At 43.4% G+C, this 22,143-nt stretch overlaps 1 protein-coding gene across 1 annotated transcript in view; it reads left to right on the forward strand.

Annotated features, from left to right (window-relative positions):
* LOC118380780 (protein TANC2-like) overlaps window positions 1-22,143 on the forward strand; it is a 159,842-nt gene that overhangs the window by 91,546 nt on the left and 46,153 nt on the right. The window contains exons 6-14 of the mRNA XM_052471256.1: window positions 6,616-6,897; window positions 7,120-7,241; window positions 8,244-8,475; window positions 10,961-11,130; window positions 13,868-14,146; window positions 14,329-14,496; window positions 16,481-16,641; window positions 18,895-19,003; window positions 19,243-19,365. Of these exons, the coding sequence (XP_052327216.1) occupies window positions 6,616-6,897; window positions 7,120-7,241; window positions 8,244-8,475; window positions 10,961-11,130; window positions 13,868-14,146; window positions 14,329-14,496; window positions 16,481-16,641; window positions 18,895-19,003; window positions 19,243-19,365 (1,646 nt within the window). The remainder of the gene's footprint in view (window positions 1-6,615; window positions 6,898-7,119; window positions 7,242-8,243; window positions 8,476-10,960; window positions 11,131-13,867; window positions 14,147-14,328; window positions 14,497-16,480; window positions 16,642-18,894; window positions 19,004-19,242; window positions 19,366-22,143) is intronic.

The raw sequence follows: 22,143 nt of genomic DNA on the forward strand, positions 1-22,143 counted from the left end.
GGTGATTACAGTAGGAGAGAGAGAGCTGTACTGGTGTAGTATCTTGGTGATTACAATAGGAGAGGAGAGAGCTGTACTGGTGTAGTATCTTGGTGATTACAGTGGGATAGGAGAGAGCTGTTCTGGTGTAGTATCTTGGTGATTACAGTAGGAGGGGAGAGAGCTGTACTGGTGTAGTATCTTGGTGATTACAGTGGGGGAGGAGAGAGCTGTACTGGTGTAGTATCTTGGTGATTACAGTGGGATAGGAGAGAGCTGTACTGGTGTAGTATCTTGGTGATTACAGTGGGATAGGAGAGAGCTGTACTGGTGTAGTATCTTGGTGATTACAATAGGAGTGAAGAGAGCTGTACTGGTGTAGTATCTTGGTGATTACAGTGGGAGAGGAGAGAGCTGTACTGGTGTAGTATCTTGGTGATTACAATAGGAGAGGAGAGAGCTGTACTGGTGTAGTATCTTGGTGATTACAGTGGGATAGGAGAGAGCTGTTCTGGTGTAGTATCTTGGTGATTACAGTAGGAGGGGAGAGAGCTGTACTGGTGTAGTATCTTGGTGATTACAGTAGGAGAGGAGAGAGCTGTACTGGTGTAGTATCTTGGTGATTACAGTGGGAAAGGAGAGAGCTGTACTGGTGTAGTATTTTGGTGATTACAGTGGGATAGGAGAGAGCTGTACTGGTGTAGTATCTTGGTGATTACAGTGGGATAGGAGAGAGCTGTACTGGTGTAGTATCTTGGTGATTACAATAGGAGTGGAGAGAGCTGTACTGGTGTAGTATCTTGGTGATTACAGTGGGAGAGGAGAGAGCTGTACTGGTGTAGTATCTTGGTGATTACAATAGGAGAGGAGAGAGCTGTACTGGTGTAGTATCTTGGTGATTACAGTAGGAGAGGAGAGAGCTGTACTTGTGTAGTATCTTGGTGATTACAATAGGAGAGGAGAGAGCTGTACTGGTGTAGTGTCTTGGTGATTACAGTAGGAGAGGAGAGAGCTGTACTGGTGTAGTATCTTGGTGATTACAATAGGAGAGGAGAGAGCTGTACTGGTGTAGTATCTTGGTGATTACAGTGGGATAGGAGAGAGCTGTTCTGGTGTAGTATCTTGGTGATTACAGTAGGAGGGGAGAGAGCTGTACTGGTGTAGTATCTTGGTGATTACAGTAGGAGAGGAGAGAGCTGTACTGGTGTATTATCTTGGTGATTACAGTGGGATAGGAGAGGGCTGTACTGGTGTAGTATCTTGGTGTTTACAGTAGGAGAGGAGAGAGCTGTACTGGTGTAGTATCTTGGTGATTACAGTAGGAGGGGAGAGAGCTGTACTGGTGTAGTATCTTGGTGATTACAATGGGATAGGAGAGAGCTGTACTGGTGTAGTATCTTGGTGATTACAGTGGGATAGGAGAGAGCTGTACTGGTGTAGTATCTTGGTGATTACAGTGGGATAGGAGAGAGCTGTACTGGTGTAGTATCTTGGTGATTACAATAGGAGTGGAGAGAGCTGTACTGGTGTAGTATCTTGGTGATTACAGTGGGAGAGGAGAGAGCTGTACTGGTGTAGTATATTGGTGATTACAATAGGAGAGGAGAGAGCTGTACTGGTGTAGTATCTTGGTGATTACAGTAGGAGAGGAGAGAGCTGTACTGGTGTAATATCTTGGTGATTACAATAGGAGAGGAGAGAGCTGTACTGGTGTAGTATCTTGGTGATTACAGTGGGATAGGAGAGAGCTGTACTGGTGTAGTATCTTGGTGATTACAGTAGGAGAGGAGAGAGCTGTACTGGTGTAGTATCTTGGTGATTACAGTAGGAGGGGAGAGAGCTGTACTGGTGTAGTATCTTGGTGATTACAGTGGGAGAGGAGAGAGCTGTGCTGGTTTAGTATCTTGGTGATTACAGTAGGAGGGGAGAGAGCTGTACTGGTGTAGTATCTTGGTGATTACAGTAGGAGAGGAGAGAGCTGTACTGGTGTAGTATCTTGGTGATTACAATAGGAGAGGAGAGAGCTGTACTGGTGTAGTATCTTGGTGATTACAGTGGGGGAGGAGAGAGCTGCACTGGTGTAGTATCTTGGTGATTACAGTGGGATAGGAGAGAGCTGTACTGGTGTAGTATCTTGGTGATTACAGTAGGAGAGGAGAGAGCTGTACTGGTGTAGTATCTTGGTGATTACAGTAGGAGGGGAGAGAGCTGTACTGGTGTAGTATCTTGGTGATTACAGTAGGAGAGGAGAGAGCTGTACTGGTGTAGTATCTTGGTGATTACAATAGGAGAGGAGAGAGCTGTACTGGTGTAGTATCTTGGTGATTACAGTGGGAGAGGAGAGAGCTGTACTAGTGTAGTATCTTGGTGATTACAATAGGAGGGGAGAGAGCTGTACTGGTGTAGTATCTTGGTGATTACAGTAGGAGAGGAGAGAGCTGTACTGGTGTAGTATCTTGGTGATTACAGTAGGAGGGGAGAGAGCTGTACTGGTGTAGTATCTTGGTGATTATAGTAGGAGAGGAGAGAGCTGTACTGGTGTAGTATCTTGGTGATTACAATAGGAGAGGAGAGAGCTGTACTGGTGTAGTGTCTTGGTGATTACAGTAGGAGAGGAGAGAGCTGTACTGGTGTAGTATCTTGGTGATTACAATAGGAGAGGAGAGAGCTGTACTGGTGTAGTATCTTGGTGATTGCAGTGGGATAGGAGAGAGCTGTTCTGGTGTAGTATCTTGGTGATTACAGTAGGAGGGGAGAGAGCTGTACTGGTGTAGTATCTTGGTGATTACAGTGGGATAGGAGAGAGCTGTTCTGGTGTAGCATAGTAACTAGTAACTTCCCCTCCTCTTCTTCCCCCATCACCCGCTCCTGCTCCCCCCCCCCCCAGCCGCAGACGCATATGACCTCTGACGGGCCGGGCACCCCCTCCACAGGTGTGCTGACGAGCCACACCCATGGCATGTCTTAGGCTTGTCACAATCCCTCGCCTCGTGATCCTCAGATGCACAAAATCTGCATTTTCTTGCACTGCATGAGGCGAATATGTGACCGTAGGCCATACAGCGCCTGCAAAATGGGGGCTGACGTGCATAAAACAACGTCCCCCTGTCAGCCCCTAGGGAGAACATAGCAGGAGGATGGAGGTAGCCACCATGTCCCCTTGGGTCCTCTCTGAGGAGGGCCTGGAAGCCTCTCCTCCCATTCCAAAACCCAAGGGAGTCTTTGAGGTGCCTTGCTGAGGAGACGTTATCCATGTATCTCCCCAGAAAAGCCCTCACCTCTTCGTCCTTAACATGAGGGTTGTAAATGTTGACAGTTACAACCCTAAAGTTATTCTTCGCCAGGCTTGTTATTTCGTAGTGGCACATCGGCCTCTCACCTCCCACCGCTCTTGCCCTTCTCAGGATATCATCGTGTTTTTCCTCTGTATATAGCACCACGTCGTATGCTCCCTCCAACGAGTTGCCTTGGAAACAAAACACGTCCTTCACCGTCAGCTTTAGAATCCCCATCAATATTATCCTTCCAAACGATTCGAGAATGGCGCTCGTTCTCTTCCAAAACAAGTAAAAAGAAAAACCAAAGTGACCGCGCCTATCTGGTGAATCTACACAGAGACAGGAACAATCACCCACACAATACAACGCGAACTCAGGCTACCTAAATGCGGTTCCCAATCCGAGACAACGAGAATCACCTGACTCCAATTGAGAACCGCCTCAGGCAGCCAAGCCTAACTAGACACACCCCTAATCATACACAATCCCAATTAATACAAACCCCAATACGAAACACAACATATAAACCCATGTCACACCCTGGCCTACCCAAACATATAACAAAAACACAAAATACAATGGCCAAGGCGTGACACAACCAGTGGAAAGCCAGCAGTGTTTCAGTGACTCTTGAAAGATGGTACAATCTCAAATCTCAAATATGTGTCTTAATATTAACAAAATATTAAATATATATTTTGATACCAAAGTATCAACGAAAAAATGAATTCCCAAGTTTATCAAGACATTTTGCAGGTGTTGTGTCTTTGGCATCATTAAACTGAAGATTAATCTTTATCAAAGATTCTCTGTAATTATTATTATGCAATTAAACTGATTAATCATGTAACTGTAATTAACTAAGATGTCAGGGCACCAAGGAAAATATTCAGATTACAAGGTTATAATTTTCCTAATATAATTTTTCAGATATTTTCATATCAATAGTCTTCTGATTAATGAATTCTTCTTTACCTCACGTTAGTCTCATTTAAACGTTGTAAATTGTTAGTTATCTCCACGAACCCAGTCTTCACTATGAGTCATCCATACAGTCAATTGTCTTAAATCATTTATTTATTAACTAACTAAACAATCACAGAAGTGCACACACAAACAAAGTAAATATGGTTTCAAGAAATTATAGGGGAATGTGCCCTAGTGGGCTAAACCGGCATTGCGGCTTGGTGTACAAAAGGGAAGTGGGGGTCGACTGAGATAAAACAACACACAGTTGATAATTATAACAATTGAAATGCTAATCCTTTGCACATGAACGCTCACTCATTCTGGAAGAACTGCAATCAATATATATATTTACGCTGTGTGTCGTCGGGGTCTCTGTTGAAAAGTTTGTTTCTGATGGAGAGTTTGTCCGCCCTCTCTGTCGTGGTTAGAATGAATAGTTCAGAGGGACATTCATTCATGTTGTTATGGACAGATGTTTCGGCGGTTTTCGGTTAAAAGATTCAGCAGTCTGGTCTCAAACCTTGGCCCTCTCGTTATTGAGGCAAGCTGATCTGCAACCTTTGTCCTCTCGTAATTGAGAGCAACATGGTCTGTTGAGAAATTCTCAAAGTGGGGGTTTTATTCGGGAGAGCAGAAAAAGGCTGTCTCATGACGCCAGGTCCTAACTGGGCGCATGGGCGGTCCTCTGATGTAGTTAAACTCAAAAGGGAATTGGAGTTTCCTTCATTAAACAGTCCAAAATCACATTACACAATTTTACAAACAGTATCATCTTCACTCATTCATCTTATACAACAATCATATCTGAGGCTAATATATAAACAGCGTTATGGTAATGTGGCTGTATTGTCTCCCATGAGTTTCACAAAATTGTACTAAATGGACCAGTTCGTAGCTGGATTCTTCACCAATCTTTTATACCTTCTCCAGAACATAAATGTTGTTTGGACCTCAAGTTCTGTGAGGTGGAAGAAATTCCTTTGTTCTCCCTATGAAACTTTACTCTCTCTCTATACTGTGGCCATGAGGAGATCATCTCCTCCAGGAATTTACGACTTCTCTCTGACCACAGCAGCCTGGGTGTAGGAGACAGGGAGAGGGGTATGGGGCTTGCTGTACCCTTAGAGGGTAACTTCATGAGGAGAATGTAAGGCTATCTGTCCACCAATTGAAGCTCAACAGAAGTTGGGTGATGCAACAGGACAACAACCCAAACCACAGAAGTAAATCAACAACAGCATGACTTCAAGGGAAGAAAATACACCTTCTGTCCTGACCTCATCCTGATTGTGGCATGACCTCAAGACAGCGGTTCACACCAGACATCCCAGGAACTAGACATAAACTGAAACAGTTTTGTAAAGAGGAATGGTCCAAAATTCCTCCTGACCGTTGTGCATGTCTGATTCGCAACTACAGAAAACATTTGGTTGAGGTTATTGCTGCCAAAGGAGGGTCAACTAGTTATTAAATCCAAGGGTTTACATACTTTTTCAACCCTATACTGTGAATGTTTATACAGTGTGTTCAATAAAGTCATGAAAACTTATAATTGTTTGTGCATATTAGTTTAAGCAGACTGTGTTTGTCTATTGTTTTTACTTAGATGAAGTTCAGATCAAATTCTATGACCAATTTATGCAGAAATCCAGGAATTTCCAAAGTGGTTCACATACATTTTCTTGCCACTGTAGCTCCCTATAGTTCCAAATATTTCCATATAGCTCCACCCATTGACTTATTCCACATTTTGTTGTGTTACAGCCTGAATTCAAAATGGATTAATAAAAAACATCTCACCCAGCTACACACAATACCCCGTAATGACAGTGAAACTGCAAATGTTTTAGGGGGAAAGTAATCAGATTATATTACTGAGTTTGGGTAATCCAAAAGTTACGTTACTGATTACAATTTTGGACAGATAACTAGTAACTGTAACAGATTACATTTAGAAAGTACTCTACCGGGCCTCCCGGGTGGTGCAGTGGTCTAAGGCACTGCATCACAGAGGTGTCACTACAGACCATGGTTCGATCCCGGGCTGTATCACAACCGGCCGTGAGCGGGAGTCCCATAGGGTGCCGCACAATTGGCCCAGCGTCATGCGGGTTAGGGGAGGGTTTGGCTACATGGCTCATCGTGCTCTAGCGACTCCTTGTGGCGGGCCAGGCGCCTGCAGGCTGACCTCAGTCGTCAGGTGAACAGTGTTTCCTCAGACACAATGGAGTGGCTGGCTTCCTGGTTAAGCGGGTGGGTTGAGGAGACAAGATCAAAATAAAGTAACCTACCTAACCCTGAGGCAGTCCCATGACAGTCAGGACTCACCGTAGGTCAATGTAATGGTAGCAACCGTTTTAACTGTCATCCTCCCGCTCTCCCCCTCCAGTGCGGTTCGCTCCGTACCGGCCACCTGTCATCTCCCTGAAGCCCCTCCTCTTCGAGGTGCCCAGCATCACCATGGACTCCATCTTCACCGGCCGTGACTGGCTGTTCCAGGAGGTCGACGCCCATCTCAACAGTGGCAAAAACAGCACCAACCGCGGTGTGGTTGTCGTGGGCAACATCGGTTACGGCAAGACGGCCATCATCTCTCGTCTGGTGGCGCTGAGCTGCCACGGAACACGCATGAGACAGATGGCCTCTGACTCTCCGCAGGCCTCACCCAAACGTAGGCTCAGATACCTACTATTAGAGAGTGTTGTTAAAATGACCACACCCAACAACTCATCTTTCAATTACATTTCTTAAAAACATTTCTGTTCTCCAAAACAGAGGCGGCGTATCCGTTTTGTTAATGTTTGAAACGCAGATATCCCCTTTAAGGTAACACAATAATGGTTTGACAACCATGCCATTGGTAAAACCCTCTTCCTTCTATGCGATTCCTCAGATGGAGAGCTCCCCCTTACCCAGCCGTCCCACAGCACAGGTACCCTGGGAGGGGGAAGCTGTCCCGGGACCCCCGAGATGAGACCACGCCAGGAGGAGACCATGAGGAGACTGGCATCTCAGGTAAAAAAAAATATATAAAACCTCCAAAAAAGATTATACCCTCATTGTCTAGCTAGCATACCACTTAAAATGCATGTCCAACTTCATATTAAGTGGCACGCTAGTGTGGATATTGGATCAGTTTCAAGTTTCACATTTGAGACATCAGTACGCAAGGCTCTTTAGATTACAGATGTCCATTTTGGCCTATAAACATTCTTACAACCTTTTCTCTGGAGTAAACTTGTTAACATTTATTAACATGTCTAGACTGTTAAATAAGGTATGACTGATGTATGAGGTGGTGCTTAGTGGCTTCCCGAAATCCCCACAACACTCACATCATCACACTATAGCCCCAGTCTCCCCTTCCCTAAACCCTAAACAGGGGAGACAGATGCCATTTGTAGCCCCACATCAAGCTATGCCTCCAGCCCCGCCTCCGCCTGCATCCCCACCTCCAACCCCATCTCCAGCCCATACCCAGCCCCATCCCTCCCCCAGCCCCATCCTCATCACTCTCCCCAGTCCCAGTCCTATTCCCTGCCCCATCCCCCTCCCCAGCCCCATCCCTCTCCCAGAGCTATCCCTCCCCCAGCCCCATCCTCATCCCTCTCCCCAGTCCCAGTCCCATTCCCAGCTCCAACCCCCATCCCCAGCCCCATTCCTCTACCCAGCCCCATCCCTCCCCCAGCCCCATCCCTCTCCCCAGCCCCATCCCCCTCACCAGCCACATCCCTCACATCCTTATTCACAGCCCCATTCCCAGCCCCTTCACACATCCTTCTCCCCAGCATTCACAGCCCCATTCCCAGCTCCATCACACATCCCTCCCCCAGCACCATTTCCCCACACCATTCCCAGCCCCATTCCCAGCTCCATCACACATCCCTCTCCCCAGCACCATGCCCAGCAATATTACCAGCCCCGTCACACATCTCTCTCTCTCTCAACCCAATATTGTATTTTCCATCCCATTTTACTGACCTGACTATCACGTATCCCCCTCTCTATCGCCCCCAGGTGGTGGCGTACCACTACTGCCAGGCGGACAACGCCTACACGTGCCTGGTGCCGGAGTTTGTCCACAACGTGGCAGCGTTGCTGTGTCGCTCGCCGCAGCTCATCGCCTACAGAGAGCTGCTGCTCAGGGAGCCACACCTACAGAGTATTCTCAGTCTGCGCTCCTGTGTTAAGGATCCCCTGGCCTCCTTCAGAAGAGGAGTCCTAGAACCCCTGGATGTCCTCTACAAAGGTGATACAACTCTCTGCTGCTATTATCTGCTGCTATTATACACCCTTAGATAACTATCATAGATAACTCTACTAGGAGTTCTAGGATCCCTGGATGCTCTCTATAGAGGTGAGTTCTGGTCTACATCGCAAATGGCACCCTATTAGCTATATATTGCACTCTTTTGGACCAGAACCCTATAGATCCTGGTTACAAGTAGTTCCCTATAGGCCCTGGTTAAAAGTTGTGCCCTATATAGGGAATCTCTGGTCTATATAAGAAATAGGATGCCATTTGGGACACATACCTAGAACCCATGAATGCCCTCTAAAAAGGTGATACAACTATCTCTACTCCTCGTGACTCAGTCTCTGCTCACATTGATTATACTATGAATATGATCCTCAAAACATACACAACCTGACCAAAAGTATGTGCTCGTCAAACATCTCATTCCAAAATCATGGGCATTAATATGGAGTTTGCTGCCATAGGATTACCCAAACCTTTGTTGCTATAACAGCCAGTCTTCTGGGAAGGCTTTCCACTAGATGTTGTCGGCTTCCTATTTTGCCACAAAACCTCCTTCACTTATGCGGTCAAACTTACCCTCGTAAACTGACTATCCTACCGATCCTTGACTTCGGCAATGTCATTTACAAAATAGCCTCCAACACTCTACTCAGCAAACTGGTTGTAGTCTATCACAGGGCCATCAGTTTTGTCACCGAAGCCCCATATACTACCCAACACTGCGACCGGTATACTCTCGTTGGCTGGCCCTTGCTTCATATTTGTCGCCAAGCCCACTGGCTCCAGGTCATCTATAAGTCTTTGCTAGGTAAAGCCCTGCCTTACCTCAGTTCACTGGTCACCATAGCAACACCCCCTAGCATGTGCTCCAGCAGGTATATTTCACTGGTCATCCCCAAAGGCAAAACTTCCTTTGGCTGCCTTTCCTTCCAGTTCTCTGCTGCCAATGACTGGAACAAATTGCAAAAATCTCTGAAGCTGGAGTCTTATATCTCCCGCTCTAACTTTAAGCATCAGCTGTCTGAGCAGCTCACTGACCACTGTACCTGTACACAGCCAATTTGTAAATAGCATACCCAACTACCTCATCCCCATATTATTACTTACACTCTTGCTCTTTTGAACCCCAGTATATTTACTTGCATCTGCACATCTATCACTCCAGTATTAATACTAAATTGTAATTATTTTAGTCTCTAGGGCCTATTGATTGCCTACCTTCCTACTCTTCTACATTTGCACACACTGTACATAGATTTGTCTATTTTTCTTTTCTTTTGTGTTATTGACTGTACGTTTGTTTATGTGTAACTTTGTTGTTGTGTTTGTCGCACTGCTTTGCTTTATCTTGGCCAGGTCGCAGTTGTAAATGAGAACTTGTTCTCAACTGGCCTACCTGGTTAAATAAAGGTGAAAAAAATTCTGCAGGGACTTGCTTCCATTCAGCCACAAGAGCATTAGTGAGGTCGGGCACTGATGTTGTTCGATTAGGCCTGGCTCACAGTCGGCGTTCCAATTCATCCCAAAGTTGTTCGATGGGGTTGAGGTCAGGGCTTTGTGCAGGCCAGTCAAGTTCTTCCACATGATCTCGACAAACCATTCCTGTATGGACCACACTTTGTGCACAGGGGCATTGTCATGCTGAAACAGGAAAGGGCCTTCCCCAAACTGTTGACACAAAGTTGGAAGCATAAAATTGTCTACAATGTCATTGTATGCTGTAGCGTTGAGATTTGCCTCCACTGGAACTTTGGGGCCTAGCCTGAACTATGAAAAATATCCCCAGACCATTATTCCTCCTCCACCAAACTTTACAGTTGGCACTATGCATTGAGCCAGGTACTGTAGCGATCTCCTGGCATCCGCCAAACCCAGATTTGTCCACTGGACTGCCAGATGGTGAAGCGTGATTCATCATTCCAAAGAACGCATTTCTACTGCTCCAGAGTCCAATGGCGGCAAGCATTACACCACTCCAGCCGGCGCTTGGTATTGCACATGGTGATCTTGGTGTGTGTTGCTGCTTGGCCATGGACACCCATTGAAGCTGCCGACAAACAGTTATTGTGCTGACGTTGCTTCCAGAGCCAGTTTGGACCTCGGTAGTAAGTGTTGCAACCGAGGACAGACAATTTTTTACGTGCTATGCACTTCAGCACTCGGCGGTCCCATTCTGTGAGCTTGTGTGGCCTACCACTTGTTACTCCTAGATATTTCCACTTCACAATAACAGCACATACAGTTGACCGGGGCAGCTCTAGCAGGGCATAAATTTGACGAACTGGCTTGTTGAAAAGGTGGCATCCTATGACGGTGCCACATTGAAAGTCACTCATTTGAAGTGCTGTCCACATACTTTTGTATATATAGTGTATGTTTTCTTGATTTTAGCAATAAAGGTCTGAGTACATTAGGCAGAGCATTTGCAGTTTTTTTGGTCAATATTGACTATTTCCTCTGTGTGTTTTTCCAGAGAGGAAGATCGTCTCTGAAGAAGACCTGGTCATCCTGATAGATGGACTAAATGAAGCAGAGTTCCACAAGCCTGACTACGGAGACACCATTGTCTCCTTCCTCAGCAAAACCATCAGCTTGTTTCCCCCCTGGCTCAAACTGGTGGTCACGGTCAGGACCACATTGCAGGTAGATACAGTCCTCTACCTTTCTAATAAGAGTCCGTTTTAAAAAACAACCATTAACACTAGCTACATTTCCATCCAATTGGCAGAAGGTTTTCATGCGAATATTCTATAATCCGCATTAAGAAAATATGCACATTTTCCTACCAGTGGTGTGTTTCCATTTAATTCACTGGTTGATGATAAAAATCAGTGTGTGACGGCTTAGTGACACAAAATGTACTTCTTCGCTTAAGTTGTAGTGAATAAAAATGTAATGTAGTGAATAAAAATCTATAACATTTTCAACTCTACCGGTAATTCTGTTACAAAAAACTGTTGGGTTAAATAACATATGTGCCTGCTCTGGTCTTGGCACGTGTGCTCTATCTAGCCAACAGCTCACAGATACGGTGTGGGTAGGCTACCTAACCTACATGATGAGAATATTATGGATAAAATCAAGGCTATTTGAATTTCTCCAACGTCAGCCAAGCATTGATCATCATGTCACCAGAATAAGACCCTCGATATTTATTGGAAAGGAGCATCAAGCTCATCACCTTGCACTTTCACCACCCTGTGAAGTTCATAACTTCTTTCATATTTAGTCTAATAAACTGCTTTCCTGAGTCAATGTGGGAGGACCACACAACATATCATCGAGTGACTCCAACGTTTACTTTTTATATGATGTATATTATTTATAGTTGAAGTCGGAAGTTTACAAACACCTTAGCCAAATACATTTAAACTCCGTTTTTCACCATTCCTGACATTTAATCCTTGAGAAATGCCCTGTTTTAGGTCAGTTAGGATCACCACTTCATTTTAAGAATGTGAAATGTCAGATTGATAGTAGAGAGAAGGATTTATTTCAGCTTTTATGTCTTTCATCACATTCCCAGTTGGTCAGAAGTTTACATACACTCAATTAGTATTTGGTAGTATTGCATTTAAATTGTTTAACTTGGGTCAAACATTTTTGGTAGCCTTCCACAAGCTTCCCACAATAGGTTGGGTGAATTTTGGCCCATTCCTCCTGACAGAGCTGGTGTAACTGAGTCAAGTTTGTAGGCCTCCTTGCTCTCACACACTTTTTCAGTTATGCCCACACATTTTCTATAGGATTGAGGTCAGAGCTTTGCGATGGCCACTCCAATACCTTGCCTTTGTTGTCCTTAAGCCATTTTGCCACAACTTTGGAAGGATGTGACCAAGCTTTAACTTCCTGACTGATGTCTTGAGATGCTGCTTTAATATATTCACATAATTTTCCTCCCTAATGTTGCCATCTATTTTGTGAAGTGCACCAGTCCCTCCTGCAGCAAAGCACCCCCAGAACATGATGCTGCCACCCCGTGCTTCATGGTTGGGATGGTGTTCTTCGGCTTGCAAGACTCCCCCTTTTTCCTCAAAACATAACGATGGTCATTATGGCCAAACAGTTCTATTTTGTTTCATCACACCAGAGGACATTTCTGTAAAAGTACGATCTTTGTCCCCATGTGCAGTTAAAAACCGTAGTCTGGCTTTTTTATGGCTGTTTTTGAGTAGTGGCTTCTTCCTTGCTGAGCGGCCTTTCAGGTTATGTCGATATAGGACTTGTTTTACTGTGGATATAGATACTTTTGTACCTGTTTCCTCCAGCGTCTTGACAAGGTCCTTTGCTGTTGTTCTGGGATTGATTTGCACGTTTCGCACCAAAGTACGTTCATCTCTAAGAGACAGAAAGCGTCTCCTTCCTGAGCGGTATTTATACTTGCGTACTATTGTTTGTACAGATGAACGTGGTACCTTCAGGCATTTGGACATTTCTCCCAAGGATGAACCAGAATTGTGGAGGTCTACAATTTTTTTTCTGAGGTCTTGACTAATTTCTTTTGATTTTCCCATGATGTCAAGCAAAAAGGCACTGAGTTTGGATGTAGGCCTTGATATACATCCACGGGTACACCTACAATTGACTCAAATTATGTCAATTAGCCTATCAGAAACTTCTAAACCCATGACATCATTTTCGTTCCAAGCTGTTTAAAGGCACAGTCAAATCAGTCAAATCAGTGCATGTAAACCTTTGACCCACTGGAATTTTGACACAGTGAATTATAAGTGAAATAATCTGTCTGTAAACAATTGTTGGAAAAATGACTTGTGTCATGCACAAAGTTGGTTAGTAGTCCTAACCAACTTGCCAAAACTATAGTTTGTTAACAAGAAATTTGTGGAGTGGTTGAAAAACGAGTTTTAATGACTCCAACCTAAGTGTATGTAAACTTCTGACTTCAACTGTAAATATTTGCTCATAAAGGCGTTTCCACCGCAATTTTACCGACACAAAAAGATCACACCATGACGAATGAACAAATTATCTGTCAGCATTTATAAAATTGTACCGAAACTTCCTGTTTCCATCAGAGCTGTCGTAAAAATGTTTTATAGGATGTGACTTTATTTGCATTAAAAACTGGATGGAAACATGGTTACAGTTGTCCAAAAAAGTATCATTTTCTTTTGATAGAGATTGTCAATAGATTGACATCAGCGGAAGATCCTCGATGGCTTCTATATCTTGTTCTACCTCTTTTTCCCTCCCAACGATTTTTCTTCTTTAACCCTCCTTCATTCTCCTCTCTCCCATCTCATTTCTCCATTTATCCCTTCTTCCCGCATTCCTTTTCCATTCATCTTCATCCTTCTCTCTCCTCCTCATCATCCTCTTCCCCCTCCTCCTTCTCCCCTCCCTTACTTCCCTCCTATAGGAGATCACCAAGCTTCTCCCATTCCACCATATCTCTGTGGATGGTCTGGAGGAGAATGATGCTATAGACCAGGACTTACAAGGTTACATCCTGCACCGCATCCACAGCAGTCCTGAGATACAGAACAACATCTCTCTCAACGGCAAGATGGACAACACCACCTTCGGCAAACTCTCTGCCCACCTCAAGGCCCTCAGCCAGGGCTCCTATCTGTACCTAAAACTCACCTTTGACCTTATTGAGAAGGGGTACCTGGTCCTCAAGAGCTCCAGCTACAAGGTTAGCCTGCCATTTACACTACGTTGTATTGCCTAATTTTTTTTCTTGTCTTATTCATTTTAGTCCTCATTTTTATTATATGTGCCATTTTATTGCACTCCCTATCTAAGAAATGTGTAGAATAATGACCAATTGATTGACTGACTGACTGATCAATTAACCGATTGATTCATTGATCCCAGGTGGTGCCTGTCAATCTGGTTGAGGTATACCTGTTGCAGTGCAACATGCGTTTCCCTACCCAGTCGTCCTTCGAACGGGCCCTCCCCCTACTCAACGTGGCCGTGGCAACCCTCCACCCCCTCACTGACGAACAGATCTACCAGGCTATCAATGCCGGCTCCCTGCAGGCAAATACACGTATTACTCAGACAGGAAACTGTTAGCATTTCCCACAGGAAAACATGTCCCACTTTTATTGATTTATTTTATTGAAACTTTATTTAACTAGACAAGTCAGTTAAGGACAAATTCTCATTTACAATGACTGCCTCCTGCGGAAATGTGGGCTGGGATTAAAAATGCACAATAAATGAAATAACAATATAGAACAAAACACACATCACAACACTTACAGTGGGCTCCAAAATGACTGGCACCCCTGACTGGCAATGCACAAACAATACTTAAAAAAATATAAACAATATAATTATAGAGATAAACTCAAAATACAAACATGTGAGAAATACTGAACTTTATTAATGTTTCAATGGAAAAAAAATCATACAAAAAAAATCATACAATTATTTAATACAAAATAAATGTGACCAAAATCAATGTTTGATAATTATTGGCACTCCTCATTTAGTACTTAGTGCCAACACCTCTGGCAAGGACAACAGCATGGAGTCTTTTCCTGTAATGTTTGACAAGGTTAAGGAACACATTTGGAGGGATTATGGACCATTCCTCTACGCAGATCCTCTCCAGACCCTTCACATTCTTGGGTTTGTGCTTATCAACAGCCCTCTTCCACTCAGCCCCAAGGTTTTCCATTGGATTGAGGTCTGGCGACTGAGATGGCCATGGCAGAACATTGATTTAGTCGTCACAGAAATATTTCTGTGTGTATCTTGAGGTATGTTTTGGTCTTGTTGAAAAGTCCACCTATGGTCAAGTACCAGACTTTTGGCAGAGGTAACCAGATTGTAAGCCAAAATTGCCTGATACTTGGTCGAATTTATTATGCCATCAATCTTAACCAGTGCCCCTGGACCTCTGGAATTAAAACAGCCCCAAAACACCACCGACCCCCCTCCATATTTCATCATGGGTATGAGGTGCCTCTCCTTGTATGCGTCTCTGTTTCAATGCCAAAGTTGCCGATTCTGTATCTGGACAAAACTTTAAATTTTGCTCTCATCTGACCAGAGCACCTTCTTCCAGTCATAATTTAAATGACATTTGGCAAACTCCAAGAGCTTGCGTCTGTGTCTTGGGGTCTGAAAGGGCTTTCTTCTGGCAACCCTTCCAAAGAGCCTGTGGTTGTGGAGGTGGCTTCTGATGGTGCTTTTTTAAACCTGGTGACCCCAAGACGCCACCAAGGCCTGCAATTCTATCACAGTGATTCTTGGGGATTTTGTTGCTTCTCTCACCATCCTCCTCCCTATCCTGGGGGGCAAAATGCATTTGCGTCCTCTACCCGTGAGGTTTTCAACTGTTCCATTTCTTTTGAACTTTTTTGTAATTGCTCTGGTAGCCACTACCAGATAAAAAATAATATTTAACCTTTATTTAACTAGGTATTTATTTAACTAACCTTTATTATGAAGGTCTACGACCATCTGTCTCTTTTGAACTGCCAGTTCTTTTGTTTTCTTCATGGTGTTGGATGACAAAGGGATATTGTATGCGTGTTACCTCATTTTTATGCCCTAGTAAAACAGGATGTGATGGCTCAATATAGTTCCTTAAGACTTAGATAAACTTAAATAAGTGGAATTTAATTATTGTTTTAATTTTGTTAGATGTTATGTACAATAAACTTTAAGGGTGCCATTAATTGTGAAACCTTGATTTGGAGGACATTTATTTTTAATTAAATCAATAAATTGTTTTGGTGGATTCCATTGAAACGTTAATAAAATACATTATTTCATACATGTTGATATTTTGAGTTTATCTCTAATTATATTTTTTATATTTTTTAAAGTATTGTTTGTGCATTGCCAGTCAGGGGTGCCAGTAATTTTGGAGCCCACCATGCTAACACTAGCTGTATAACGGATAGCAACAATAGGGCCTGTGAAGAAGAACAGCCTTATCAAAGCAAAGCATCTGGCCATCTGAACAGCTAACAAGCTAACTCTCTTGGTTTCACCCTCTTTGCTGCAGGGCACACTGGACTGGGAGGACTTCACACAGCGCGTAGACAACCTAGCCATGTTCCTGGTCAAGAGAAGGGATGGGACCAGGATGTTTGTTCACCCATCATTCAGAGAGTGGCTGATCTGGAGGGAGGAGGGGGAGAAGACGAAGTTCCTCTGTGACCCCAGGTCAGGGGGTGGATGGGTCTGCTGGGGTGTGTGTGTGGAGGAGGGGTACTGTCCAAGAGACTGATATAGTCTTGGATAGGGTAACACAATTCTGGAAAATTTTCCCAAATTCCTAGGTTTCCATAAATCCAGGTTAGAAGATTCCTGGAATCAGGAGGAAAAATCCATCAACCAGGATTTCTGGAAACCTGAGAACCTGGGGAAAGCTACTGGAACCAGAGTCATTGGAACCCTATTCTTGGCGTTACCGTATCTTGGAAACTGTTCTCTCACAGGCTAATGGCTAGTGGCAATGTAGCCAATGTGTGTGTGGTGTGGCAAAGTCATTAAAGTGGTGTTTGCAGCTGTTCAAATGGTCTGACCTACTGTATGTAAAGCCCTTTACACTCGTAACCGTATACAGATTGAGAATGGCAGATTTGGACACTGATAAATGCCTAAATTAAATAGCTGTACAGTAACATGCTATAATGACGTCAGTCAATGGCTTTACAGTAACATGCTATAATGACGTCAGAGCTCAGTGGCTGTACAGTAACATGCTATACATGACTTCGGAGCTCAGTGGCTGTACAGTAACATGCTATACATGACATCAGAGCTCAGTGGCTGTACAGTAACATGCTATACATGACGTCAGAGCTCAGTGGCTGTACAGTAACATGCTATACATGATGTCAGAGCTCAGTGGCTGTACAGTAACATGCTATACATGACGTCAGAGCTCAGTGGCTGTACAGTAACATGCTATACATGATGTCAGAGCTCAGTGGCTGTACAGTAACATGCTATACATGACATCATAGCTCAGTGGCTGTACAGTAACATGCTATACATGACATCAGAGCTCAGTGGCTGTACAGTAACATGCTATACATGACATCAGAGCTCAGTGGCTGTACAGTAACATGCTATACATGATGTCAGAGCTCAGTGGCTGTACAGTAACATGCTATACATGATGTCAGAGCTCAGTGGCTGTACAGTAACATGCTATACATGATGTCAGAGCTCAGTGGCTGTACAGTAACATGCTATACATGACGTCAGAGCTCAGTGGCTGTACACTAACATGCTATACATGACATCAGAGCTCAGTGGCTGTACAGTAACATGCTATACATGACATCAGAGCTCAGTGGCTGTACAGTAACATGCTATACATGATGTCAGAGCTCAGTGGCTGTACAGTAACATGCTATACATGATGTCAGAGCTCAGTGGCTGTACAGTAACATGCTATACATGACATCAGAGCTCAGTGGCTGTACAGTAACATGCTATACATGATGTCAGAGCTCAGTGGCTGTACAGTAACATGCTATACATGATCTCAGAGCTCAGTGGCTGTACAGTAACATGCTATACATGATGTCAGAGCTCAGTGGCTGTACAGTAACATGCTATACATGATCTCAGAGCTCAGTGGCTGTACAGTAACATGCTATACATGATGTCAGAGCTCAGTGGCTGTACAGTAACATGCTATACATGATGTCAGAGCTCAGTGGGTGTACAGTAACATGCTTTTCATGATGTCAGAGCTCAGTGGCTGTACAGTAACATGCTATACATGACATAAGAGCTCAGTGGCTGTACAGTAACATGCTTTTCATGATGTCAGAGCTCAGTGGCTGTACAGTAACATGCTATACATGACATCAGAGCTCAGTGGCTGTACAGTAACATGCTATACATGATGTCAGAGCTCAGTGGCTGTACAGTAACATGCTAAAAGGACATTTCAATTTAGCCTTATCCGTATAGGCCATTTCCCACCAGTTTAAAATGTTCATGAAATTAAGCGTATTTTGACATTGAAGCAAGCCAATAGTGTGGTACCACTTTATTAGGAGTGTCCTAAATAGATGCTTTGTAGATGTTCACCTAACTGTCAACAACATTTTAACTAACTACCTACTAACCCTACCCCATAACTCTAAAACTCTAACCCTAACTCTAAAACCCTATCCCTAACCCTAACCTTAAAAACCTAACTCTAACCCTAACTCAAACACTCTAACCCTAACTCCAACTCTAACTCTAACTCTAAAACCCTAAATTTAACCCTAACTCCAACCCTAACTCTAACCCTAACCTTAACTCTAACCCTAGCTCTAAAACTCTAACTCTAACCTTAAGTCTAACCCTAGCTAACCTTAACCCTAACCTTATCTCTAACCTTCACTCTAACCTTCACCCTAATCTTTTTTTTGTTCAGTAGCTTATGATGTTCCTCCTGTCTCTCTTTAGGAGTGGCCACACCCTGCTAGCCTTCTGGTTTTCTCGCCAGGAGACCAAGCTGAACCGACAGCAGACCATCGAACTGGGACACCACATCCTCAAAGCACACATCTTCAAGGTTCACCTAACCATACTCTACCTGCCTACACACACACACACACACACACACACACACACACACACACACACACACACACACACACACACACACACACACACACACACACACACACACACACACACACACACACACACACACACACACACACACACACACACACACACACACACACACCTTCGTATGCACACAGCACAACGCAAAGCAGTGACAGCTAAAATGATGTCTTTATATTTCAGGGCCTAAGCAAGAAGGTTGGGGTTTCCTCATCTATCCTCCAGGGGATGTGGGTTTCCTACAGCACAGATGGCCTGTCCACTGCCCTGTCCTCACTCAGAAACCTCTACACTCCTAACATCAAGGTAACTTACTGCTTAACCTCTACACTCCTAACATGAAGATAACTTACTGCTTTACACCTACACTCCTAACATCAAGATAACTTACTGCTTTACACCTACACTCCTAAAATGAAGATAACTTACTGCTTTATCCTCTACACTCCTAACATCAAGGTAACTTACTGCTTAACCTCTACACTCCTAACATCAAGATAACTTACTGGTTTACACCTACACTCCTAACATCAAAATAACTTACTGGTTTACACCTACACTCCTAACATGAAGATAACTTACTGCTTTACACCTACACTCCTAACATGAAGATAACTTACTGCTTTACCCTCTACACTCCTAACATCAAGGTAACTTACTGCTTAACCTCTACACTCCTAACATCAAGGTAACTTACTGGTTTACACCTACACTCCTAACATCAAGGTAACTTACTGATTTACCCTCTACACTCCTAACATCAAGATAACATACTGCTTAACCTCTACACTCCTAACATCAAGGTGACTTACTGCTTAACCTCTACACTCCTAACATCAAGATAACTTACTGGTTTACACCTACACTCCTAACATCAAGATAACATACTGCTTAACCTCTACACTCCCAACATCAAGATAACTTACTGCTTTACCCTCTACACTCCTAACATCAAGGTAACTTACTGCTTAACCTCTACACTCCTAATATCAAGATAACTTACTGCTTAACCTCTACACTCCTTACATCAAGATAACTTACTGCTTTACCCTCTACACTCCTAACATCAAGATAACTTACTGCTTAACCTCTACACTCCTAACATCAATATAACTTACTGCTTAACCTCTACACTCCTAACATCAAGATAACTTACTGCTTAACCTCTACACTCCTAACATCAAGGTAACTTACTGCTTAACCTCTACACTCCTAACATCAAGATAACTTACTGCTTTACACCTGCACTCCTAACATCAAGATAACTTACTGCTTTACACCTACACTCCTAACATCAAGGTAACTTACTGCTTTACCCTCCACTCCTAACATCAAGGTAACTTCCTGCTTAACCTCTACACTCCTAACATCAAGATACCTTACTGATTTACCCTCTACACTCCTAACATCAAGATAACGTACTGCTTTACCCCCTACACTCCTAACATCAATATAACTTACTGCTTTACCCTCTACACTCCTAACATGAAGATAACGTACTGCTTTACCCCCTACACTCCTAACATCAAGGTAACTTACTGCTTAACCTCTACACTCCTAACATCAACCCCTACACTCCTAACATCAAGGTAACTTACTGCTTAACCTCTACACTCCTAACATCAACACCTACACTCCTAACATCAAGATAACTTACTGCTTTACACCTACACTCCTAACATCAAGATAACTTACTGCTTAACCTCTACACTCCTTACATCAAGATAACTTACTGCTTTACACCTACACTCCTAACATCAAGATAACTTACTGCTTTACACCTGCACTCCTAACATCAAGATACCTTACTGCTTTACCCTCTACACTCCTAACATCAAGGTAACTTCCTGCTTAACCTCTACACTCCTAACATCAATATAACTTACTGGTTTACACCTACACTCCTAACATCAAGGTAACTTACTGATTTACCCTCTACACTCCTAACATCAAGATAACATACTGCTTAACCTCTACACTCCTAACATCAAGGTGACTTACTGCTTAACCTCTACACTCCTAACATCAAGATAACTTACTGGTTTACACCTACACTCCTAACATCAAGATAACATACTGCTTAACCTCTACACTCCCAACATCAAGATAACTTACTGCTTTACCCTCTACACTCCTAACATCAAGGTAACTTCCTGCTTAACCTCTACACTCCTAACATCAAGATACCTTACTGATTTACCCTCTACACTCCTAACATCAAGATAACTTACTGCTTTACCCTCTACACTCCTAACATGAAGATAACGTACTGCTTTACCACCTACACTCCTAACATCAAGGTAACTTACTGCTTTACACTCTGCACTCCTAACATGAAGATAACGTACTGCTTTACCCCCTACACTCCTAACATCAAGGTAACTTACTGCTTAACCTCTACACTCCTAACATCAAGGTAACTTACTGCTTAACCTCTACACTCCTAACATCAAGGTAACTTACTGCTTAACCTCTACACTCCTTACATCAAGATAACTTACTGCTTTACACCTACACTCCTAACATCAAGATAACTTACTGCTTTACACCTACACTCCTAACATCAAGATAACTTACTGCTTAACCTCTACACTCCTTACATCAAGATAACTTACTGCTTTACACCTACACTCCTAACATCAAGATAACTTACTGCTTTACACCTGCACTCCTAACATCAAGATACCTTACTGCTTTACCCTCTACACTCCTAACATCAAGGTAACTTCCTGCTTAACCTCTACACTCCTAACATCAAGGTAACTTACTGCTTAACCTCTACACTCCTAACATCAAGATAACTTACTGCTTTACCCTCTACACTCCTAACATCAAGGTAACTTCCTGCTTAGCCTCTACACTCCTACCATCAAGATAACTTACTGCTTTACACCTACACTCCTAACATCAAGGTAACTTCCTGCTTAACCTCTACACTCCTAACATGAAGATAACTTACTGCTTTTAACCTACACTCCTAACATCAAGGTAACTTACTGCTTAACCTCTACACTCCTAACATCAAGGTAACTTACTGCTTTACCCTCTACACTCCTAACATCAAGGTAACTTACTGCTTTACAC

The sequence above is a fragment of the Oncorhynchus keta genome, chromosome 2 (assembly GCF_023373465.1).
Source record: "Oncorhynchus keta strain PuntledgeMale-10-30-2019 chromosome 2, Oket_V2, whole genome shotgun sequence".
Classification (NCBI taxonomy): domain Eukaryota; kingdom Metazoa; phylum Chordata; class Actinopteri; order Salmoniformes; family Salmonidae; genus Oncorhynchus; species Oncorhynchus keta.